The 27,317-nt window shown below is 40.9% G+C and overlaps 1 protein-coding gene across 2 annotated transcripts in view; it reads right to left on the bottom strand.

The window, feature by feature from the left end:
* Positions 1 to 27,317, bottom strand: part of CRIM1 (cysteine rich transmembrane BMP regulator 1) — a 1,731,222-nt gene that overhangs the window by 166,362 nt on the left and 1,537,543 nt on the right. For both annotated transcript variants that reach the window (XM_044058922.1, XM_044058913.1), the window contains one exon: positions 373 to 594. In XM_044058922.1, the coding sequence (XP_043914857.1) occupies positions 373 to 594 (222 nt within the window). The remainder of the gene's footprint in view (positions 1 to 372; positions 595 to 27,317) is intronic.

Here is a 27,317-nt window from a genome sequence, read left to right on the forward strand (position 1 = left end):
ATAAGACAGTTCTTACTGGAACAGTACCACACACACACGTCACTACGACACGCCATAAACCCAACATTTCCTTGTGATCTGTAATTAAGACATTTCTGCCCTGTTTTTGCATGAGCACAATTAGGAAAATGCAACCCCCAATGTACCCAACCCTAAACAGGGAGCAAAAGTATATGGTATGTTGGAAATAGTGGAAATCAGAGAAGCCACATTTTCATCTGCAATTTTCAGAAATCATTAATTCTGTGTGTAAGCTGAACTGATTATAGGATGATGATCTACAAATGCAAGCCTGCAGGACTAGAACTGAACCACAGTGGTTTAACACATGAAATATAAATGGTGATGTTTAAAATATGAGTAATTACATACCTATACAATATGGACAACACTGGCCCTTCCGAAGCACAGGCCGCTCACAAGCCACAGGTGGACAGGACTCTGAGAAGCAGCTGATCGTACCATCCATGCAAATGCAGCTAGTGCAGACATTTGGCTTCCAGGACTCAGCTGCCAAGAAAATGTCACCATCTTCATTTTTACAGTAACCAGGCGTACTTTCATTGCTTGGGGACTGTGGTTTCAAGGGCTCATCTGGAAAAAGGAGATATGACTCAGCTAAAGGGCTAACAAGACAAAAATAAGCCCACCCACAACAGCTGAAATGGAACCAGGACATTTTCAGTTTCCAAAAAATAGGTCCTTATAAGACAAAGACTGCTAGTGAGAAACTACAACAGGGTAACCACACACTCATTAGGGCACATGATTTGTAGCTAACCTTCTTTTACATTATAAGGTCTAGATATCGTGATAACAGCTGCATTTCTGAGCTCCACCAGGTAAAACTCTCTTTATCCTCACCTCATTCTTCCAGGAATTTCCATGTGCTTCCAGCTCCATGTACTGACAATATCCTAACATTCATGCTAGAATCTTCCTTCTCTCTATCCTACCGTAAGTTAGTAGCTTGATGCCAATTAGCAATGAGCATGAACAAATATGGCAATGCAGTATGGTCTAGTCCCCAATCCTCTCTCACTTAGCGGCCAAGTGTTAACCTTTTCTGCATTCTCTTGTTAAACCATGTAGGGCTTAGGTTATTGTTGGTCTAAAACTAACCAAGACTGTCTTACTGATCATGAATCAATGCAATGTGTACTGTTACATATAAGGTGGGTGCCAATAAAACAGAGATCCTTTAAAGCACATCACTTACATTGGCTTTAACCAGCTGTAGTACTGTTTCTATGGTATCTCTTAGCAAAGAAAATGAGTCTCTCTTTTTTTGGAGATATTCCAAGAAATGAACACAAATACTAAGTGACTGAAAATAATTAACTAAGAAGTACACAAACGCATACAAAAGGTTGGGAGAGTGGCCTAATGGTTAAGGTGTCTGCCTTGAAACACCAGGTGCAGGGTTTGAGTCTCACAAGAGATAACTGGCTAGGCTTAAAATGGCTTGCAAGGGCAGTTAGCTTAGTATGAATCTATGAACCTATGATAAGTGGTAGTCAAATAATGTTCATAGGTGGAAGGTGTACTCTGCTCACTTTATCAGAGTTGATGGCTTGGCTATAACGCAGTTCTGTAACATGAATAATTAGCAAGCCTCTGAATCTTGTTAAAGCTCTCATGTGAACATCTCTGGATTATTTATCTCACAGTTTCAACACATGCAGATTAAGTAAAATGTTGCTCTGTTGAGTTTGCTCCATTAGGGAAACTGCTTGGATGCAACATAGTTAATAATGCATACCTCCTTCACACAAGTTGTGCAGTACAAACATTTCTGGATCATTCTACATATGCAACTTTCTTATTAGCGAAAGCATCTATGATGCCCACAGACATAATTTATACAGGCAGTACCCCCAATGCCTTTGCTTGTTTGTACATTACTATTCAGTTGAAGTTTACTTGCTGCTCAAAGATTGTTTAAATTTTTTTCTCAGTTGCATGCTACTCAGCTTTGCATAGCACACAAAAGTATCTCATGCATGCGAGGACAGCATTCTCACAAGACAGACTATATGTTATCCAGAAGTGGTTAGTGTTAGCATTTCCAGGACCTATTCGCCTGTAAGTAAATGTATGAACATATCAAGATCAAGTCTGTTATTATTCTGCCTCATTGCTGGTATGTTAAATCAGGAAATTCATTCATTCCCTTCACTAACATAAATCAGACTTCCTGCTTTACAGGCTCTCACTGTTGCTGTGATATTTGCTGGTACAAACATTTTTGCATTTATGAAAGCAAAATACAGTTTTGGTAAACAAGTGTTTAATCAATGCACTTTTAACAGGAACAAAAGCATTCATCATGTTTGGTTGAACTTTCAAACAGCAGCTAGAGTTGTGAATGAGATCTTGGAATGTTATGTGTTAAAAACACCTCTTTATTCAAAAAGATAACATTTAGACATGTTAAGTGTTAGGGGATGCAAAAAGTGTAGCCAGGCATATTCCATGTTTCCCATGGCATGCAGTTTTGAAAAAATAATGCATTTACTTCTGACTGCAGGGATTACTTACAATAACCTTAAATGTGACAAAAATACTTTAAACTGCCTTGCTTGTTCAATTTAAATTATTTTCTCATATTCAAGTTGTTTAACGGCAAATTCAGTATTGCGATTAAGGTACAATGAAACAGATGCACCATGATCAGTCTTCCATGGCTCTGCTTGTGGTAGAGGGTAGCTACATCTGAAAAGTGGACAGTTTCAAAAGTCCAAGCTATGACCCTGAGTAAAAGACCGAAGAGGTGTTTCAGCGGACACCTCTTGGTCGACACTTAATGAGCGAATGCACTAAAGCGCAAATGCTCAAAACAGCAGTTTCTTTCCCTGGGAAAGAAACCGCTAGAGCGCACACACACACACACACACACACACACACACACACACACACACACACACACACACACACACACACTTTAAAACATAACAACATGGGGGGCTGTGCCCCCCACACCCCCCATAACTAAATATACCAACTCTGAGATCACACTACAGTGAGGAAAGGGGCAAACACATGGGGATGGCCAAGCAATTTCTTTCCCAGGGAAAGAAATCGCTGTTTTGACTGTTCGCTCATTATGTGTTGGCCAAGCGGTGCCGCTGAAACACCTCTTTGGTCTTTTAATATAGACCCGACTATAGGGGGGGGGCTTGCCCCTCCCAAAAATCATGTTTTTTTTATTGTGAAAGTTTTTTTTTTTTTTTTAGTATTAACAGGTGTGATTTAATTCCATTCAGCAAGTTATTGTGAATACAGAAATGTTACCCGTGCTGCACAACAGTAACAGAAATTAACCCAATACAACTCTGCACAGACTCACTTGCCAGTTCTATCATTCACACTCTGCTACATGCTGCATGGGCAAACAAAAGTATCAATGAATTACAGAAGGGTGCCCCAGGCAGTGGTTAAAGCACAAAGTTAAATTAAACCAATGCTACTGAGTAGTCATTATCCAAACCACAGTCAGACTTGTTAGCCACTGCCTCATTTCTGCCAAAATAATCACAAAAAGTCAGATGCAAGACCAAAAAGACCCCACAAAAATTGAGGTACTTCAGCTTTATTACACTAGTTCATAGGTTGGTACTAGGCTATCGGCCCTAGGGCCTATACAAGCCTAGCCATAACAATTTTCCAGGGTATTTCTTCCCACACTATTTACTTCCCTGGACCCCTGTCTAGCAGGGTGACTGACGTGTTCCCCGGGAGTAGTTTGTTTTTTTTGTAGAAAAAAAACTCAACATTTTAAATAAGCTCAAATAACTATGGTAAATCTGTCAGAAAGCCCAAAATAGATGATTCCACAACTCTTTTCCACTTCTTAGGACTGAAGTATAATTTGCTGGGTTATTTATTTAAAAGAAGGCAAAAGTCATAAAGAGGATGTAGAGAACTAAGTTCTTAACACACTGCTAGAACTTCTAGGGCATTTCAGTCAGTGATTTGTCCTTCTAAACTACTTGTTGCTACATCATAGTGGGCAATGATCAAATAATCCAAAGAGGTCAAAGTCATGTGAACCAGTTAGAAACAGCTTCACTCCTACTTACCTCGCCCAAGCATTTGTCTACCAGGCATTAAACCAAACCTTCATCTAAAAGAGAAGTTAAGAAAACAAGGACCACATAAAGTCCAGTTTAAAGATGTATGGGGCCCTAGTACAGCTAGAATCCTAATTATTATTCAAAAAGATAGGTTGCAAGGGTGTTGCAGAATATGAACTATGCATTCATTCATTTATTTTCTGATATCTACTTAGTTACAACACAGCCAGAACCACAGCCTACCTCCCTAACAAAAAGGCATAAAGCAGAGAATTAATCCCAGAATGAATGACAATCCACTGCAGAATAAGTGCAAACTTGTGCACATGTATACACACACACACACACAATGAACTGCCAACTCACTCATAAGTATTTGGGATGCGGATAGAACAAAGACACAAGAAGGATATGCAGATCCCATTACAAAGGCACCCTGGGCAAGAGTCAAAGAATGCAGAAGTGCTGTGATACAGCAATGCTAACCATTACATCATAGAACTACCCTTTTTTTAGCATACATGGATCAGATACTATGCTGTTTCTGTACATTCAGATCAGCCTCTCTGCTACTGATACTAATGTTGGTGCAGCAGAAAACTGACAAGAACTTTGAGGGTAAGTATTTAAGTAATATGTGAGGCAATTGTAAGGTTATGCACCTCCAAGGGAAACCAGTGTAAAATAGATGCTACAAAGGATGGCTGTAAAATAAACAGACTCAGAAAGGCTATGGTTTATTGCATTTGGTGTGTATATATAAATAATATGTGTGTGTGTGTGTGTGTGTGTGTGTGTGTGTGTGTGTGTGTGTGTGTGCGTGCATGCATTTGTATGCTTTTGGATCAACCTGACAATCAATGCTGATCTCAGTGAAATTTCTTGACCATACTATCCTGCCACAGAAGACAGTCAGTGCAGTATTTAAAGCATATTGCAAGAGTTCCATTCCCTTATACCCTTTGAAGTAGGGGCTCTGGTCTTTAAATATACTACCTCTTAAATGTCATCAGTTTGGAGAAAAGGGAAATAACATAATGCTTCCTCTACAAGTTGAAGGTACTATGCAATGGTAAGCAGCAGTAAACTCACACACAGTATATTGGTTTCAATGCATTATCTTTTGTAATAATAAAGGAGTAATTTGGGAATTATTGTGAGCTTAGGGAAATATTTTCTATTTGTGTATCCTTTATTAATGACAAAAAGCAAAGTCTCAGTGCAGATTACAGATGCTTATATTAATAAGCTTATATTAATAAGCTAAAGAACAGAGCCAACCTGTGAATTTGGTAACTTGTTTGACTCACTGTTAAGAGATGGAATGGTCTATGGATAAGAAATGATCACACAAAGGGCAGGCTTTTAAGAGAAGTAGAACAAATGTGCTTACAGCAGAACATTGTTAAAGGAGTTAACAGAGGAAGTATCATTGTGTAGTATAAAATATGAGTATAACAGTAGAGCAAAAAATGAAATCTAAAGTGAAAATGCACAGTAAAGGTAACAGCGATGAGAAAAGGAGTAATACTCTGCAAGGGAAGTATGAAGCAGTTGGAATTTAAGCCTTGTGTACTAGGTATAGTTATATGCATAACAGCAAGAAGTATCCAGAGCACATTTTTTTCTTGGAGAAGCTGCAGTAGGAAAAAAGTTAAAAATACCACTGTTTCAATGAATTACATGTTATAGGGGCCAAACATGAAAAGAAATGTTTGTTGTTCTTCTTTCGGCTTTTCCCAGTTAGGGGTCGCCACAGCGGAACTCCGGTCAGCTAATGATTGGCAATAGATTTTTTATGGTGCCGAGGTGCCAGCTCGACAACCAACCTTCAACGAAGGCACGCCCATTCACACATGTCTTTCGAACGCCACTCAACCGTGGGGAGGACATGCAGACTCCACAAGAAGGCACTCCAGCCGAGAATCGAACGGAAGAACCTCTTGCTGTGAGGCGACAATGCTACCGCTGCACACCGCGGCTCTGAAAACGAAATGCTTATAAACACTATTAAATGGTTCTAAGATAATCAGTCAGACTGGATGCATGACTGTTGTCAACAGAAGCTCAGAATTAAATAAAGTGCAAAATTATTCACAACTGTCAAATGTAATATTTTAATAGAAAAAAGCAAAATAAAATAAAATGGACTGAAACACAGTGAAATTATGTTAGTATGCACCCTTGTGACTTAGTCGGGACACCAAGTAAATCTATTGGGTAAGAAGGTATTTCCAAATAAATGTAAATAAAAATATAAACATACTAAGTATAACATAGTTTGACAGAACTGCTCCATGTCATGCAACTTAGCCTGAGATCTCAAAAGAAACTAAACTTGATCAGAGGCATCCACAGAAAACTGCATAAAATAAGTATATTTAAAGCTTGTACTGCACTTTTTGAAGTGTTTTCTGCTCATTTGCTGATTCATTTCATCATCGCTGTTGCTACTTGAACTTTTTTCCTGCACTTTGAAATACCTGGTTCTGCTGTATCTCACAGCATAGGCTAGATTCACATCTGCTGAATCTAGACTGTTTGGCCTGTATTGACCACTAAATTCAGCCATCCTAGATCAGATCATGCCTGTTAAACCTGGTGCACTTCTTTGAGTGTGTCAACAAAGCCCTAGATAAAGGCAAAACAGTACATAATGCCTATCTTGACTTGGCCAAGGCCTTTGACACAACCCCCAACTCAGGCATTATTGAAAAACTCACCCAGCTGGGGATAAACCCATACATCATTAGATGGGTTGCCAACTCGTTCAGTGACAGAACGCATACAATCAAAGTTGGGGATTCTATCTCTACCAGCAGACCTGTTACCTGCTGTGTTCCACAAAGTTCTCTACTGGGCCCCCTACTGTTTGGACTCTAATTATCAGAAATCCAGGTGAAAATTGATGGCCTATAACTTACCAACTTCATTGACAACTGCAAACTGGGTGCAATCATCAAATCCCTAAATGATGCTAACATTCTACAAACTGGGCTTACACAGATAAATGATTAGTGCCAGAGAAACAGACAAACTCAACACAAAAAATGCATTATTATCCCCTTCAGCAAAGGAGAAGTCTCTGCTAATTACAACATTAATAATAACACCCTAAGTTCAATCTCAGTGATGAGAGATTTCAGAACGCAGATTGATAGTATCCTTAACTTTGATCACCATGTGTCTACAGTGGTAAGGAAGTCCTTCTATGTTGCACATCTCATAAGTAAGGGTACAGCATCTGTGATGATATGAGGTAGTGCCAGCTATGTCAGAGAGAGTAGGGCAGTGCATGTGTAACACATACCAGCATAACTAGCTGGAGTTTTGTAAAGAATTTTATGTCATTTGAATATCACACTGATTTGTACAGATGCTTGTGTTAAAAACGTATTTTAAAGTCACTTGTGTTAAAAATGAATCAACAATTGTCCTACTGGACAGAAAAAACATATACATGTATGTCAGACTGTATTGTAACTGATGAAATGTATATATGTTAACAGAGGATGCTGAAAGCGAAGGGGTTAAGCTCAGCTCAGCTTACCTTAACAAAAATATCCTGAAATTAAATGACTTGGATTTGGCCATAAAGATTTTATCTCACAGATCTGAATGCAGCCATAGATGCAATGCAATGATCCTGCTCTTATTGTCCCTAGTGGTGAACTAACAGCTACCTTGGAGTGCCAGAGAATGGCTGGTTAGTCTCTGCAGGAAGGATAAAATGGTTGGAATTGTTTTACAGCCTCCAGACACTGGAATAAGCTTTAGGAAAGTCCTAGGTATGTATTGTGACACATCTGTGCTAGATCCTGGCTCAGCATCTAGACAAGGGGGTAGTGTGGAAAGCAAAGAATCAGGTGACCAGATGTGATGTCATTCTGTAGCCAGCACAGAAATTGTATTTACACACCAGAGAGGTGACAGGGGACACCCAGCACTCTGTTTTGGAACTGACAAGACCACTCACCCACTTCATTTTGCCTTACTTTAGAAAGTAACTTGGCTAGGGAACAATAATTCTTCAGTCAGTTAGGAAAATGAGATTAGCTAAAGGTATTGCTTTTCTGTATCTGTCTCTTTCCTTCAGTCTGTGTTATTTTTTTACATTTCCTGTGAATTGAAACTCTAGTGTTTATTGGAAAAAGATATCCAGTATTTTCATGCTTTTCTTTTATTATTTATTATTAAATATATCTAAAACTTTCACTGTGGCTAGCCTTTTAGAAAATATTTTAACTTTTGAGAGTACTTGCCTTTATTTAGTGGTACTGTGGCATCATGCTCCTGAAAGTCTTGTTGATTTGTTTACACCAGCATTTGTATATGTATTAATTTTATTAAGAGTAATTGGGTACCCTGGTAAGAACCTTAAAGTAGCTGGCTAGTGACAGTGAATCTACCTTATACTCTGGCTACAGGTGGCATAGCGGGTAAATCTGTGCCAGCCTTTCCCAGGTGTGAGTGTGCGTGTGTATAAATCAAATCTCAAAGAATGTGTGTGTCAACTACTTGGAACAGGGACACAGAGCACTGATTTCTGCTGAGAGAAAGGTGGAATCTTATTTGGGCCTGAAGAGGAAATCTAGCTCCAGGACTGAAGTGTGGTCTTAGGGGGAATTGTGGTTGGTGCAGAGAGCTGCATCTGAAATGTGTATCTTCTTTTGTTCTACGTGAACATTCTCCACTGGTGTCAGTGGTGAGGATTGAAGGTCCTTGATTACTGGCCCAGAGGAGGGATGTCACAGCATCCAAAGCTAAGGAGGTTATATCTCGCTTATACTCATCCCTCATCAGACTGATAATACATTACAATGCGCCCTTTTGTATGTACCTCATGAGACACCTGCAGCCGCTGCACTGACCCCAGAGGCTTCTCACCAAGAAAATTCAGAGCCTTCAACACATGACCTACATGAACAGACTAAAGGTCCTGTCATGGTACTTTGTATCATACAGACTGCTTACAGGCAACTTGTACCTGGCCAACAGAGCAGTCTCGAGCCCTGCCTTAATGGAAATGCTGCATATCCTCAAATCAAATGGGACAGAGTCACTCACTCTAGGGAATTTAACCTAGCCTGTGACATTAACAGGACATACTGGAGAGACAGATATGTCTCCCAGAGGTTGTCACTCCTCTGGAACAAAGTCCCACTTCACATAAAACAGGGCTCCTTAATGACCTTATTTAAGTGCATCTTGGACAACTGGATGGGAAACCGGAAATTTACCCTGGGAGTTTCAATTATGCCCCTCTTGGACAGGGGCAGCCAGTGTTGATCCTAGACTCGCATTGCAAATATATTCTATAATATCTTAATCTAGGGTAAAACATGGCTAGGCTTGTAAAGGCCCCAGGGCCAATAGCCTAGTAACCACCCATGATCCTATAACATTATCTTTCAAACAGCAGCACTGGGCCAAGGAAGTAATTCACATAATATTTGGGTTATAAGGTTTGAGCATGGTGAAACATATTCAGTGTGCAAGCCCAACATAAATATATACATAAAAGATTCACATATCCATCTTAAATACTCTACAAAACCATAGCAATGCTGTCTTGTATGAGTCTACTAATTTAGCTGCAGACGTGGTTAGCTTGCCAGGAAACTATTACATATGGTTAAGTCAAGGTGCCATTCAGTAACGCATCCACCAGTGAAGGTAACATCAACTGTCAAACACAGAACTAAGCAGGAATTAGAGAAAACAGAAACAGCCATCAGAACTGGTGAACAGTAAGGTCAGTGTTGCAAAACAAGGCAAAGATTATTCACATTGAGGCGAATCCATGAGCTGTGAATAAAGCAATTAAAAGACAACACAATCTAGCTGTTACAGTTGAGGAAGTGATCTTGACCATGCCAAATACTACATTCTTTTCTGCATTAGATGAAACTAGGAATTTAAGCAGATAAAGCTGAATCAAAAAATGGCCCTGATTCTGTAGCTTTCTGCATCAAATGAAACTAGGAATTTGAGTAGATAAAGCTGAAACAAAAAAGGTTAAAATTCTGTAATTTGAATACATCCCCAGAATGATACACATTCTTGAGACTTTCTTTTCATATCTTATTAGCACCAGAAGCATTTCAAAGAGCTGCTGCTGCATGTTACTGAAGGACTAGAGTATGCTGAGAAGACAACCAATGATCCGATAGCGTGAAGTTAAATGCAAGAAGATAAGAGACTACATACACCTACTGATAGACTGAGGCAGTAAAGTTTTAAGTAAGAGCAAAATATAAAGAAAGAGTGACAAGTCTAAAATAAGTTGTCCATATTCTCAGACGAGAGGGAACAAAACCAGAAATACACAGTCTGAGCAACAGTGAAAACATTAAATCCAGCAGAAAAAAACAGGAATTAATGAGTCTTTTAGGAATGATGTAATATCTTGTAATGTTTATACCTAAAATATTTAAACTAGCTACACATCTTAGCTATTGGAGCAATACATAGGCTGGAAACGGGGGTACTGAACAGAAAAGAGTTCAGAAATGCTTAAGAAACTAAAAATATAAGCATCTTTGTTGGAATGTTATGTTGCGAATGTTTCAATTGTGTTTTAATCCAGAATTGCAAAGGACATCTTATCTTACAGGAAAAAATATAACAGACGTCTGAAAGTCAAGAACATTCACAGATGCACAACACGGATAAGCTGAGAAGGACTTACCAACAAATGTCTACGGAAGTGATACATTCCACAAGAACACTCATAGCAAAAAAGTACAAGCAGAATTGGACCATGAATTCTTGTAAACCACAGTCAGACATTTTGCATAATGCACTTCAGATATTACAGAGGGTATAACTTCATCTGCAAAGGTATGACCTTAAAGAGGATTAGAGGCATGGGAATGGGTTACATATAACACATATGTTCAGTAAAGCACATTTATCAGAACAGAAAGATCTGCTAAAAGATGAATTACAGACTCTTTGGTTGAATCCACAGCCAACAGTAACAAACACACAAACAAATAAATAAATAAAACAATTTCATAGATTTAGTAACAACGATATGGAAATGCAGTTAGTAGAATAAGTGACAACAAGAAACAGGCAAGAGTAAAACCATTCATTCAGAAGGGAAGTCCAGTCTTACTTTCTTTCATGAAGGAAATATATTGTGCTAAAAGATTAATGTTCACATCAAATAACATTATGTTGCCTGTCCACAAGAGAAGTCATATGCTAGTCAGTAAACCATCTATACCTTAAAACAGTGAAATAGGGTAGTGCAAGTAAATAGTTTAGATATAAGTATTGACCAGGAACACCAGAACATATAGAGATAGCACAGTAAAATTGTGATGCACGCAGTATGTAAAAAAGCAGGAGCAAATCATAGATGTGGAACTACTTAAATCGAAACTCAAAGGGCTATAAAATAGAAGACCGCAAATCCTGCAAAATGTGTGTGCACGGACAGTGAAGCAGACCTGTGTGCAAAGAAGACTGAGCATTATGGCATTTTGAGGATGCTGGGTGTGCAAAAGTTATATAAGTGGTATTTTTAAATGGCTGGAAACACTACATAAAACATACCACAGCAAGACTATTTAAAATTTGTCACAGAGCAAAAACAACAGAGGTAAAAAATTACAAAACATGGTATGAAACAACCAACACACTGCAGAACACCACTGCTGACGTACAATCAAGATGGTAGAAAATGGAGTAATGAGCGATATACCAAGACTTTTTATAACATCTACTACATACCATGCTTTGAAATATCATGAAATTCCATACTGATGCAGGAAATGGGAAACTGTACTGGGGTGCAGACTGACACGGCTGCTAATCATGCCTCTTGAGGGTGGATTACGTTTCATTAAGTAAATTGGCATGATAATGGTGGTAGCACACTTACAAACAAAGGCAGGTAAGTGCAGTCTGAAATGTTAGTGCATGAATGGACAACAACTGTAACAAACTATGGAGTCAGTGCCTTCATATAGTGCAACAACATATGGGATTGATGGAGAAATGTTTACTTCCTGTGGTTAGGCTGCACTACAACTATTTGCTGGCAGTTAGGTATGGTTTGTACAACACAATGAAGCATAATACTGTCAGTGCTTTCATTTCCACATTAAAAAAAAGAATTATGTATTTACTATAACTTGGCACCTGCGTTATCCTATGCCATTATCTCTCACAGAAGGGTCTTGGATCTGAGATCGTATCTGAGCCGGCAACTTTAGCATAGACAGTGTCAAGGCTCAAGCTCCTCCCTCTCCAATAATCCCCTGCTGCCCTCACCCTCAGATCGAGTTTGCTAACAAGGCTAATAATGCTACTCACAAAAGGTAGAAAGGAAAAAGGAGTCCTAGACACACAACACTCCAACTTCCTTAGAACAGCCAACAAGGAAGGGGGATGGCGGGAGGGAAATGTGATGAATAATGATATAGGATAACACAGATGCCAAGTTATGGTAAGTACATAACTCTATCTGATGTTATCCATGTCATTATTCCTCACAGTATTCCTCACAGTAGGGTCAGAGTCCCCAGCTACCATACACCTTGGGAGGCCTCAAGGAAGGACATGTCAAAGCACTGTGGAACCAAAGGAAGCCCTGTTCCTGGAAACCAAATCCAGCTTGTAATAAGATCTAAAGGTCGGAGGACTAGACCAAGTTGTGGCAGCACAAACATCATCAATGGAGAGTTTGGCCAGAAAGGCTGAGGAAGTTGCCACAGACCTAGTAGAATGAGCCCTAACCTTCCCTGGAACCTCAAGACATTTGTGGACATAGAATGTAGAAATACATCTGGAGTTCCATTTAGAAACAGTCACCTCAGAAATGGGGAGTCCGTATCTTTTCGTGGAAAAGGCCACAAAGAGCTGATCTGATTTGCGAAACTCCTTAGTATTATGTAAACAAAATCGTAACTGCCTGTATACATCCAAAGTATGCAGAATGTACTCTCCTTTACTGGAATAATTGGGAAAGAAAATTGGTAACTGAATACCTTGGTTCAGATTGGATTCAGTGGCAACCGTGGGCAAAAAGTATGGATTCATTCTAAGAGACACTCTATCTGTGTGAAAGGAGGAGCAACTGAAAGAGCTTGCAACTGACACCCTCTCAGCCAAAGTTATGGCCACTAGGAAGCCCATTTTCCATGATAAGAATTTGAAATCGCACGAACTAGCAGGTTCAAATGGACTCTGAGTTAGAGATTGCAGCACTAGGTTATATCCTAAGGAGGTGAATGATCCTTAACTGACAGTCTTAGATGCAAAATGCCTTTCATGAAAGCTTTACAGAGCTTGGAAGAGAAGGTAGGCTTGCTGTTTTCATGAAAATTAGAAATCGCTCCCAAATGAAGCTTAACAGTAGAGAAAATTGCCCCTCCCTGAAAAAGTGAGGACAAAACAACAGGATATCTGATGCAGAAGGGGGAAAGGATCCAGATGCTTGCTCTTAGCTCAGATAGAAAACCTTTTCCATTTGCTACTATAAACCTTTCTGGTGGAAGGTTTCTAGGAGGCTAAGATAATACTCTTGATGGGGGAAGATAGCCTGAACTGTTTCAAAATTATTAGAATTAGAGAAACCATGCTGTTAGATGAATTGTCCAAAGATTTGGAAAATGAAGCGCTAAAGGATGGGAAATCAGATCCTGAAGGGGATCCAGTATCCAAGGGGAATACTTCGGATGAGATCTGAAGAAAGGGAAACCATGGTTGATGAGGCCAGAAAGGGACAATGAGGATCAGGGATACACTCAAGTGTTGCGCTTTCTGCAAAAATTTGAAGATAAGAGGGACAGAAGGAGAAGTGTAGAGACAACCCGGAGGCCAATCACGGAATAGAGCATCCCTCACTGACTCCCTGGGTGGGGGGGATCAGGGTGAAGTACATGGTGCAATTGTTGTTGGTTGGGGAGGGAAAGAGGTCACAGCACGGCTGATCCCAGTGATTGAAAATCTGTTTCGCCACCGTTGGAATGAGGGACCACTCGTGAGGACTCAAGATGGTCTGCTGAGCTTGCTGGCCAATACATTGGAGTCCCTGGATATATGCATTGCAAGAAGACAATGCCTGGATGATGTCACCCATTCCCACACTCTCATGGCCTCTCTGCACAACAGGTAAGATCGTGTTCCCCCTGTGTGTTGACATAGCAGACCGTTGCCATGCTGTCTGTCTGAATTGCAATTGTCCCTAGAGGGAGGCAGTCCTGAAAGGCTTGCAGCATTACTAGGCTTGCTCTCATCACTTATGTGCAACTTGGTCTCTGCAGTGGAACACGTCCTTTAAACATTTCTCCCCCGGAAATGCCTCACCCCACACCCAAACAGGGAAGTATCTGTGGTCATCATGGCCTTGGGTGGAGGGAGTGAAAAGGGTCTGCCTAAGATGAGATCCTGAGACTGAAGCTACCAAAGAAGGTGCCGTCCTCACACATGCATCAGTTTTATGGACATGGACATAGGTTGAGACAGAACAGACCACTGAACTGCCAGGATCCACTATAAAACCCTTATATGGTACCTTGCTAGAGGAACAAGTTGTATGGCTGCGGCCAAGGATCCTACGGTCCGAAGAATCAAGTGGACAGAGGATGCGAAAAGTCTAAGATCTGCATGACCTGCTCTTGGATCAGCTGAACCCTGCATAGAGGCGATGCTGCAATTTCTGCGATGAAGGTAGGGTTCTGAACTGGTAATGATTGGCTCCTAACTGGAAGCGAAGGTGTCTCCTGGAGCACATTTTTATCTTGATGTGATAGTTTTGGTTCCTCTTGGTCCTGCTGGGACCTCTTGGATGGCTCATTTTTGAAGAAGTTATTGAACTTCCTTGAATGCCAACTCCCTCTGACTGGGTAGAATGTCAGGAGATGTCTCTGTGTTGGAGGTAGTTGTAGAAAGGGAATTAAATAACCCCTGGAAATGATATCTAACACTCACTGATTGGAGGTAATGGTTGTCCAGGCTAGTGGATGAAAGGAAAGATGACCCCCCTGACTGTCTCCAGGGCAGAACAGTCGGGTAATGTTTCAGGAGGGCTGAAAGGGTTGACCAGAGAAAGGTTCCATGGTGGACGGACTTTGTGGACCCCATTGCCTCAAGGGTGGCATCTGCCAATGAACCCTCTCCCCCTGCCTCTGGAAGAGGAATTATCAAGAACATCCTGGAAGAGGAATCATTAGGAGCATCCTGGAAGGAAGACTGTAACTTCTGGAACCACATCTTCCTAGCTCCTCATTGGGTCTTGAAGAAAGACTTCTGAGGAGTCGAAAACTTGATCCTGACTGCAGACAAAGTCTTCCTTTCCTGCTCACTACTGGTCAAAGCTTCCTTCACAGAGGGTCCAAAGAGAGTGTACCCATCAAAGGAAATGTTGGTAAAAGATTCTTTGAAGGGTTCCGCAAACCTGCATAGTCATAACCAAGCATGTCACCTTATAGCTATGCCGGTACCTGCTGCTCAAGAGGGAGCTTCTGCAGCATTAGAAATTAACCTCATTGAAGAATTAGTGAAGGACATCAGAGTAGAAACCTTGGGAGACACCTTCTTGAGGTCTTCTGCCGACAACAACTCTGTAAGGGAGGTGGTGAGTTATTTGACCAAGTCCCTTTGGAGGTGGGTGAAGTGTGCCAAGTAATTAACTGCCCTCAGTCCACAGGTAGTTGAGGCAAACATGCGCTTCCCATGCTGGTTAATCGCCTGAGACTCCCTGTTTGGGGGATGGACCACAGAGCTCTGCTCAACCAGATCCTTCTTGGTGGTAGCAGCAACCACAATGGCATTGAGAGGGACTCCTTTTCTCCAGAAGGATTGGTCCACAGGAGGGCTAAGAAACTTACTGGTTCACTTACTTCCTGGTTCCACAGTGTGGGGTTCCTTCCAAATCCTGCTGGCAATAAGACCCACCAACTCATCAGCAGGTGGGGACTCCCAGGAAGTAGAAGGGCCCATCTGGAAAGCCTTCAGGAACATGGACTCCTCTAAAGATGGGGGTAGGGGAGACCATCCGTCCTTTTGCTTCAGGATCTCAAGGATGTCCCCAAATGAGACCTCATTGGGAGGAGATCTGGGGGATTCATCTCCTTCATCGAGATCCGTGTACTCTGTGAGGGACTCTGTGGGTGAATCCAAGTGACTCCTCTTGCACCTTCTCTTACAAGGTGTCTCCTCTGTGGGGAGCTCCAGGGAGGACTCAGAAGATGCAGGGACCCCGTGTGTGGAGGAAACCCCATGAAGGCTCAAAAAGGAGAGCTGACCCAGGATAGAATGGGAGGCCTCACCACCCAAGGTAGAGAGGACATGGATGGACCTGGAGGAGCGGAAGATGTTGCTCCAGGCCTGGAGAAGGTCCGCTCTGCAACCCAGAAGAACAATAGGCTGGAAGCAGTCCCGTCCTCAATCTCGGAGGGTGAACCCCCCCCCCCCCAAGAGGAGGAATGAGCCCTGATACAGCACTACGGCTCCTGGATGACACCAGTCCAGAGCTATCAAAGGCCGAGGCCTCCCAAGGGAAGAGATTGGTCCAAAAAGCCCGGACCCAAACCCGTCCCTATGGAGCCAGTGCCAACAATTCCAGCATGGAGCCTACTCTGGTCCAAGAGTGGAGGAACACAGTAGGCCAGAGACCCTGACAGGGTCGATAAAAAGGGGATACTTGACATCATTGGGATATGACCATGGGTATCTGGATCCTGAGATTCTGAAGCCCTTGGGGTCGGAAGAGGAGAACGGAGAGTTGGGATTGGAAAAACTCCCCTAGCCAGGTGGCTGGCGACACCAGATGCCCTAACTCTAGCTGGGCTTTGAGAAAGCTCCTCATCCTCCTGTCCACAGCCAAAGGCAACAAAGTCCTAGACGATCTGGATAAAGTGGAGGAGTGGGTAGACTTGGCTGGAGACTCTGAGAATCTGTGTCAGTGATCTGGAGTTCAGCTCCGAGGTCTGGGAGCCGAATGGAACAAAAGCCTAGAGGATCCAGGTGAAGCTGAATCCTCAATAACTATCAGTGGATCCGACAAGCCTGTTGGATACGAAGGCTGAGGGGAAGAAGTAATTAGATCCAATGAACTGGTTGGATCTGAGGGTGGTCTGACCTTGGCCAGATCCGAGGGTTTCTGATCCAAGGAGGCCCTGCATGAAGTAGAAGAATCCAAAGATCTCAGATCCAAAGATCAGGATCCGAGACAGCCCGGGCTGGGGTCAGATCCGGGGATGTAGGATCTAGCAGCCTAGCCATTTTAGAAGCCACTGAAGGCATGGAAGGGGTCTTCTGATTAGGGTCAGAAGAGAAAGCCTTGGGAGGGAAACTATAAGGACCTCTGTGCACCACACCTTTAAGCAGCAGCTTATTACGGCTTTCTGCTAAAGCCCTGGGGCTGAATGAGGGACATATGATGCATTTAACCTCCAGGTGAGGGGCCCCTAAACAATACAAGCTTGTGAGTCGGAATTGGGCATCTTCCGACTGCACAAGGAGCACTTTTTAAACCCAGACATGAAGACAAAAGGGCTAGCAACAAAAAGGGCACCAAATGCCTAACTGACAAAGGGAAACTACCTCAAAAGCTAGGAAATCTAAGGGAGGGGAGGTAACTACTTACTCTACTAAAAGAATACACTAAAGATAAAGTACACCTAACACAATTAAACTAAATTAGAGCAAAATAAACTGAGCTGAATCACTTATCTGCAGCGAGAGCCAGGGATCACGTCTGTAGCAAAATGCTGAAAACAAGATCTGAGGATTAGAGGGCAGCCAGGAATTATGAGAGAGGGAGGAGCTAAGGCTGGCTCAGATCTGATGTTGGATCCAAGACCCTCCTGTGAGGAATAATGACATGGATAAATTCAGATCTTTGGATTTTACCTGTTTCTAAAGGCTGTACAGTCACCTAGAAATGGCCAGCTGTTTGGCAGTTGTATTTAAAGTGAGATGAACTTCCACCATGTTGCCATACTATAACAGCAATGCCTATGACAAAATGCTTGCCTACAGAGTACAAGAGCATTCCTGAAGTGCGGGGGGGGGGGGGGGTCGGGGTCACATTTTTTGTGCATTTCAAAACAGCCAGATAACCCATGTTTATTTTATTTATTTTTACATTTGTTGACTGGGATAGTCCGACTGGATGTTGTTGTGTCTTTCGGCTTTTCCCGGTTAGGGGTCGCCACAGTGGAACTTTGGTCCGCTAATGATTGGCAGTAGATTTTTACGTGCCGAGTTGCCAGCTCTGACGCACAACCTTCAACGAAGGTACGCCCATTCACGCATGTCTCCTCACAGAAGATGCTTTAGCTGAGAATTGAACAGGACAATGTCATACTGTGAGGCGACAACACTACCGCAGCACCACCACCGCAGTGGGATAGTCCGACTGGATACATGTCCATTTTCAGCAGAGGCCCGGGGAGATAAGCTCCAAACTTACAAACAGATAAAGTCAAGCAAGTTACAGTATATGCACAAACATATTGTATTACCATACAAGTTAGAGTCTCACATTTCAAGCCTATGAAGAATACAGTTTATATTCAGAAATATATACAAATATGTTACAATTTCTTTAATCAAACCTATAGGTGCAGCTATATAAAGAGTATCTGCAAAGATGTTACAGTTTCTCTTTTTAAACCTTTTAGTGTAGGAGGTAAGTCTGTGCCTTCGCTGAAGGTTGGGTGTCGGGCTGGCAACTTGGCACCATAAAAAAATCTACTGCCAATCATTGGCGGACCGGAGTTCCACTGTGGTGACCCCTAACCGGGAAAAAACGAAAAGACAAAGTGTAGGAGGTAAGTCGCTGTGAATAAAAAATTTGCAGGGATATGGAAGTAGATGAGGCTTTAGTCAGGCTTAGAGCAAGGACATAACCAGTGAGTTTTGAAATACTGGGTTAGATTTATTTTGAACTGATTAAGGGAGAGGTTCAGAGTAAGGTCAGATGGGAGCGAATTCCAGGTTTTGCCTACTGAATTTGCAAACAAAGATTCTCCAGATAGGTTGTTGCTTTAACAGATGGAATCAAAAGTTTTGTATTGGAACGAAGTGGCCTAGCGTTTCTGTAGGGATGGATAATGTTTTTAAGGGAGGGCATTTTTTCTGGATGGTTAATAACCCTGAATGCTACAGTAAGTTGATTATATTGAATTAGCCTGGGGAGTTCTAGCCATCCTAAGAGGTTTAGGTTTTGACAATGGTGTGTCCTGTAGGGAGTGTTCCTGTGGCAAACCTGGCAATTTGATTGTAACAGCTAGAGAGTTTGCTGAGATCAGTTTTGTTCAAGTTAGTGAGTATTGGCGAGGCATAGAGTAGAGGTGAAAACAGATGGGTACGAGCAATGGCAGTCCTAGCTAGAGGGGTGAGAAAAAGTTTGTTGTTTTATAGGGAGCCAAGTTTTTTATTAATGGTTTTAATAGTATGGTTTACGTGCATATCATATTTGAGGTTGTTATCTATTATAACACCTAGGAGTTTGGTATACATATCTGGTGAGATTACGGTCCCATTGTTAGATGTTATAGTAAACAAAGGTTGAGAGGATTTGCAAGTAGGGGAGAAGAGCAATAGCTTTGTTTTATTAGGGTTTAATATCAGCTGTTGATTAGAGATCCAGTTTTCCACTGTATTAAAGGTTTTCTGGGTTAAACTAAGGAGGTCTGTAGGGGTAGAGGCTGAGCAAATCAGGATGAAGTTATCGGAATATTGCATACAGTTTGTGTCTGGGATTACAGTGTGGAGGTCATTGATAAAGAGGGAGAAAAGAAGGGGATCTAATAAGGAGCCTTGAGGGGCAAAAAGGGTAACGGGGAGAAGGGTGGAGAATTTGTCCTGCCAAAGGACAGCTTGCTGTCTTCTACTAAGATAAGATTGAAACAATTGTATGGCATTGGTTGTTTAGGGATATTTTATTTAGGGTAAGTAAGAGTAGCTAGTGGTTAACCATGCTGAAGGCCTTGGAAAGATCGAGAAACAGGGCAGAAGGTAGTTTATTGTTGTTATGGTTGGAATTTAAGACATTAGAAAAGGAGAGGAGGGCTGAGGTAGTACTGTGCTGTGGTCTTAATCCATGCTGGGAGTTAGCCAGAGGATTATGTTGAATAAGGTAGTATAAGACTTGTTTATGGATACACTTTTCCATAATTTTAGTCAGAGGGGAAAGGATAGCTATTGGTCTATAGTTTCACAGCTCAATGGAGCTGCCTCCTTTGTGGAGTGGTATGACATGTGATATTTTCCAGATAGAGGCTTCAGTTATGGTTCTGTTAATCAAAATAGAGACAGGGTATGCTATAACATCAGCAGCTTTTTGCAGGTAGTCTACAGGGAGGAGGTCAGCTGAAAGGGTGGCTGGCTTGAGTTTTTTAATTAGGGCTCTAATGAGTGAAGTCAGAACTTTTTAGAACCTAAAGGAGGGAATGTTACAGGGTTTAGGGGTTTCAGCGTTAGGACAAGTGGGTTTAAGTTTCTTAGCAAGGGCCTGAATGGTTTCTGTAAATAAACTGTTGAAGGTGTTGGCAATGGACTCTGGCGATATTTGGGTTGAGGCTGAGGGGGTTGGAGTTGTGGATTGCCCTGGGTGGAGGAGTTTGTTAATACCTGCCTAGAACTTCTGTGGCTTGTTGTGATGTTTCTGCTGTAGATGGCAAAAATTGTTTTTTTTTGTCTAGTAATATGGATTTTTTTGTATCATTCCTATATTGTTGAAATTTAAATTGATCTTGTTGGGCTTTACAGGAGCACCAGGTGTTCCAGGTATGATTTCTTTGGATGATCTTTAGTTTATTTTTTTTAGTGAGCCAGGGGGCCAACTTTTGTTTTAATTCTAATAGAGCATGTAGGTGCATGGTTGTCAAGGATGGCCAAGAATGTGTTATTAAAAAGTGTTACTGCTTCATCTAGTGGGAGTTGTTTTAGAATTGACCAACTGCATAATTTAAGTTCTTCTAAGAATTTATTAAGGTTGACGTTTTTGTTATTTCTTACTGTTTTATAGGTGGGTAGATGCTGACATTCAACTTTATGCCCAATAGTATACATTAAGAAATGATCACTTAGATCTTTAGTGATAGTAACTGATTTGTACATGTGGTGGGGGCTATTAATTAGTATCCAGTCTAGGATACTTTCTTTACTGTTAGGCTTACTGATCCTAGTAGGGGAGGTTATAGTTTGTGTAAAACCATGTAGGTTTACATGGGCAGTTGGGGTCTCTGCAGCCCAGGTGTTCCAATCTATATTGAGGTCTCCTAGAACAATGGTCTCTTGGGGGAAGGCATTGGATAGCCAGTAGAGGATGTCTTCTAGGGTCCCTGAGTTGTTACCTGGGGGAATATAGACACATACTATGTTTATACATTTGTTTTTATTTATTTGTAGTTTAGAAATCATAATTTCTGCTTTGTTAAATATAGGTGGTTGAAGGTTGTCTAGAGTAACATTTAGGGTGGTTTTATAGAGAACAGCAACCCCTCCCCTTTTCCTGGTAGTACGCTCCAGCTGGAGTATATTATACCCTGGAGGTAGAATTTCATTATCTGGTGTAGATGGTTTTAATCATGTTTTGGTGAGACAAAGTATGTCGGGAGAGTAGGTTTAAGTGGCAGGTCAACAGTAAGTTCCGGGGGGCTCTATTTAGGCTTTGTCTTATGCTTGGCCTGTTATGATTAGAGTTAGTGTTGTCTGGGGATGATGGCCCAGGGTTGGGGTGGATATCCCCATCAATAGTAAGGGTGTGGGGCAAACTAGCTATAAGCTTTAGAAATGTATCAGTTTTTGGTAGTATTTAGTTTTGGTGTTAATATATCTGGGTATAACAGGGAGGGTGTTAACAGGGGTAAAGGAGTTGGCGTCGATGGGTATGAATGAGTGGGCAGAACGGTTTGAGAGGATTGGGGTGGTAGTAAGGCATTTAGGATGGTTGAATCCTATATGGGATTGGTTTTCATAGATGGTGAGAGAATAAGGGGTGATTAGTAAAGGTAGGGTTGTAGAGTAGAGGTGGTATTTTAGAAAAATTAGTAAGTATTAGAGACATAATGGGGAAATATACTCCTGGTAGGTAGGCAACCTAGGTGTAATAGTAGGTGGGGAGATAGTGGAAGGGGTGGGTTGTAAATGAATTCCTGTTAATGGTTGGCGAAGGGGGAGGAGGGGTGTGGCTGAGGGGTTATAAATTCTTATAATACACTGCAGTGATGAAACTAACAAACAATCTAAGTAGCAATGTGATAAATGCAGTGAAATATGTCTTCTCAAGGCAAGCTATACCCGATATTGATATTTTCATATCAGACTGGATAATGGCCCACAACTGAAGAGTATGGAATTTAAGAGATAAGAAGATGACTGGGAATTCATGCATGTGATATCCACTCTAAGACATCCAATCAACCTGGCAGGTTGAGACATTTATCCAAACAGTGGAGAAATCAATGGAAAGGGAGCTAACAGTAGCTACAGGGGTTGCTATTTTGTAATTCTAAAATAAAGGAATACAGCATCACTGAATCTTAATCTCTTACCAACTCGATTAGTAATGAAGACAAGATCAAAAAGGGAATGACTGACTTACTACATTACAAATGACACAAAACCAAGGCAGAGTAAGAACAGATGATACGAAGTCAACAAAGGCATTATAATACCACGCTGACTTCAAAAGACTCAGAACTGCAGAAACAACAGAGTGAGTATCCAGCAGTTCTGGCAGGGTTAGCAGCCTGAAGGATGCAACTGGTCAAGCAGCTGATGAGAGATTCTGAGTGGTTTAAGATGGTGATGGCTTGGTGCATAGAAGAAACTGAAGAAATCAATACATGGTGGGAAAGCACATTGGTAAAACCTTCAGAAAGTGGTCTTACATGAAGGAGTTGCTTCTGTTGTGTTTTCACCAGTACCTGAGCTGTAAAGACTTGCCTAAAAAGATCAGCAAATCACCAGAGACAACATACTATTAAATATCCTAAATTTTAAGATCAATGAGCAAACCAGACAAACTCTTGGACAGTTTAAGAGACGATCATGACATGAAAGACAGAAAAGTTGCATTCCCTGAAATGAGTACGAACTGTGAATAAAGATCTGAGTTGATGCACGATTGTGACATGTTTAATGAAGAGTTAAGAATGACTTTAAAATGATCAATGTATAGCAATGCATGACATCTCACAGAAAGTTTATAAAACAGTGTATTTTACAACTAGAAAAAGGGGGTTGTATTACACTGAAGCATTTATCTTTAAATATTACACAACGCATAGAAAGGAAATGCATGTTGTGTGGTGCACATCTTTTTAGCAATCACCATAAAGACCTCACAGAGGCCAGTCACTCATCCAAATTGTCGGAGTCCTTACTGGGCATCCCAGGTGTCATCAGAACTGTTCTAATATGTATTTGACTGTCTATTCCATACAAGTATATTACACATAACAAATCCTTTTACTATAAAAGCATGTAAAACATACAGCCTAACAGCATAAGATGATTACTCCACATACATATGACATTTGGAACTAGAGAAGTAGTAAAAGGTAGCCTAGAGTACAGGAAAGACAGCTGCTACTATATCAGCATGCAAAGAGTACTGGGGAGACATAAGGGGTCTGTATTGCAGAAATGGCCCATTTAATACTGGCCATGCATGTTTTGTTATATTGTGTACCCATAGCAATGATTCTGTTATTCATACATCTATGTACTATGCATGCCATAAAGATCATTGCTACAGGAAATCTAATGCTTTTAAATAATGCCAATACATGTTCCCTTTAGGCTGTACAAAAAGGTACCTGTTCCAAAGCATTCCATGGAGGACTGCCATAGCAACTCCTGCTCTGCCCGTAGTTACACAGCACTTTGAGCAGCAACATTCCTCATAAAAGCTGCCTTGATAGTGGGGGATCTGTTGGAGTGGGCCTTAGGTCTGGAGTGGGTGGTAACTTCTACAGCCAAAGTCTGGCACTTGTAAGAACAGAAAACAATATAACTGGCTTGCCACTTGGAAATGGTCTGTTTGGTGACTGGACTACCATATTTCACCTTTTACACAGAAAACTGTTGTTCTGTGTGCCTAATGGACTTTTGCCTTACATTAAAATCTCAAAACTGTACATGCAAAATTCTACCCAGGAAAACTGAGACCAATGGACTGATTCAGGCAAATTCAGATACAACCTTAAGCATAAAGAAGATGTCTGTTTTTCAAGACACCTTTCTTTACTTCATCAGAAGTGTCTATAAGAGCAGAAGTAAGCCTTAACATTATGACTTGGGCTGCCATTATAAAACATTGCTCACTGCCCAGGTTACCTACTGACAGGGCCAGGCTACTGCTACTAATGTATACTCTTGTAAAGCTTTACCATGAGTTAGTTGCTGACTGTCTTACTCTACATCACTTACTATGCTCACAGACCATCCATTTCTACACTGCCTTCTTTACAAAATGAGGCAGATCTTGACAAATAACAGTTAGTAATGTCTCCAAATACTGCTACACAGACACTTATTAAATCCTTAAGAAACATATAAATAACACACACCCAGAAGGACCGAGCGTATATCAACTCATCAAAAAGAAACTCTGGACACTATCAATATCAATATGTAGGCATCTTAAGGGTGAAGTTGCATTAGTATTTAAGGCTCTTTTATGAACCTTTGGTTCTTCAGTTTTCATCTGTGTGCCACTTTTACGAAGCATAATATGTACACTGTATTCTGTGCGCAGGGCACAGAGCAGTAAGAATTATGAAAATAAAAGGGTGCTAATCCTTGTTAATGCACATCTTAATTACATTTGCTGTATGGATTTCTTGATCTTTATTGCAGAAACCTTATAGCAATAAGTTTTACCAAGCAAGCTCTCACATGTTACAAAACACATGGATATTTTCTAAAAGGCAAAGAAAGAACAAGTTAATTTTAAAGCTCAAACTAGCATATAAAAGTTATTGCGATTCCTATAAACAGCAAACTTTGCTTTATCAGCCTCATTCCATGCCGTAGCCTAGTACAGGCATATGCTGCCTTTGCTAAAGTGCCATCAACTAGCAAAATCACCTTTCCACATAACGCACGTTTTCATTCAGGATGTCAGAAGGTCTCCTTTCCTCAAAGGCAACACTGCTTAGAGAAAGGAGATGATGACTTGACTGTCTTAACCCCAGAAAGCTTATCAAACTCTGCCTACTTTAATCAAGGAATTTAATGAAGTATTTTGATAAATACATTCAACACATGAACAGCACATTCAGCACACTGTGCTCAGTAATGTGTCAGGGTGGCTTAGTTTATGTTTTACAAAAGACTTTTCTTGATGTATTATTTTTTTATCACAGTGGGAATCAAAATGAAACAGTATATTAGTACCTTCTATTAATCAAATATCAAATGGCAATTCTTTGCCAAGAGTAAAATAATGTCAGTAGAAACCATGGGAGTTATTCAATACTGCACAGTGACTAATCATGCATTCCTCTATAAAGAAGAATGCTGAATAACGGCCTTGGTGAAGAAATGTTCACATCTTAAATGCAGGTTCATGGATGCATATGAAATTACAGAAGAATGACCTCTGACCACAGGCTCTACCTGGGATCAGATACGGTGAACACAGAGCATACTCCAAAGCCAGAGCATCTCCTTGACACTTGGTATGCATAAAAAGCTGTTAACTAACTTCTCTATATTTTTTGCACGTAGCATGTCTGATAATGCAAACTCTGTAATTTAAAGGTTCTAACTAATCTACTTTCAAAGGATCAATACAACAACAAAAAGTCTTTCTCACTGTCACTAAAAGAAAGGTAAACAATCCTAACTGGCCTTGAATAATTTACATTCAAAAGCTCAATTTTTAAGAAAGATGTACTACTCTAGTTTACTTATGCATCTTATCAGAAGAAAAAGGTCAGATTATCATATTTTACTCAGTCCATGCTGCATTGCAATGCTGTGCAAGTATGCATGATAACCGCTTTTGCTGGAGCTGTCAGAGCTGTTTGCAGACACAGCAGCTACTGGCAGGTGGGGTGGATTTTAACTTAGGCTAACGCACTAGCTGATGAGTTTGCATGTTTGGGCAAAATGACAGTCAGGCATTTTATGGCACAAGGGGTTGTTACTATGCTACATAACAAACAGGGGCATGGTTACTGTATCAGATGGCATTCAGGAGGGTACCCTGCAGTGGGAGAAACACTATGCTACATTCTTCTTGCAACCTGTCAGTAACTACTTCTTAAACACTTAAAACTCTCACACTTCTACACTGGTCTATGAGTGGCACTCTGCTGCTTAAGCTAATGGGTGTGTGTGTGTCATCATCAGGATCCCCATTTCTTTATCCTTACTCAAACACATAAATTAACAAAGTCATAAAATTGTAAATTTAATTAGGATGTTTACTCATGGGACGTACTGCTGATATAATGTAACGTCAAGTGTGAGAGTAATACACTCACTGCAAAAAGTCTTTCAAAAATATACTGACCTGTTGAGTAGTCACATATCTATTCTATATTATTTTGACAGGGATTCTGTTGTCCCCAAACACATTTAAGGAGACAGAATAATTTTGCAAGTCAGAAGAAGACTACAGTGCAAGATTCTATGGACAGTCCTCCAGAAGAACAAATTATTTTTGAAGTGAAGGTCTAAACTGCAGTGTTCAGGAAAGGAATGCTGTAAAAAACAATGGGCCATGACACAGCTGCTTGCTACAAGCACATGAAGCACACACTAAAGGCAGCCCCCTCCCGACACTGAATTGGTCAAGGACCTATTAATCTTTACACAGTAAAAAGATATGCACTTAGCAGCACAATTACATTTGTTTGACACAGTGCTGAGGAAAAGAAATAAGCAACTGTTGTATCTGCTGGTACAAATGGCCCAGACAAATGGAGAGCTATAACTGACAATGCACATTATGGGAATGGAAAACGCATTCTCCCCTTTTTTAAACACTGGAAAAGATAGCAGAAGATGAATGGACTGATATGAGTCATACTTAAGATACAACCTGTGGGAGAAAACAATGTTACATCCAGGGACAGATCAGGACCTTATGGAAGACAACATACAACTTATTACTCACAAATGCCTAAAGCTTGAAATATATCAGGTGGGGTTCAAGGCCAGCAGTAATAGTATTTTCTGGGACACAAATTCCAAAGTACACTAAACTAACTGGCTCAAAGGGTGGAAGAGAAAGCATATTGGTAAAAAATTTTG

Source organism: Protopterus annectens, chromosome 1.part2 (assembly GCF_019279795.1).
Source record: "Protopterus annectens isolate FY-2018-M chromosome 1.part2, PAN1.0, whole genome shotgun sequence".
Classification (NCBI taxonomy): domain Eukaryota; kingdom Metazoa; phylum Chordata; order Ceratodontiformes; family Protopteridae; genus Protopterus; species Protopterus annectens.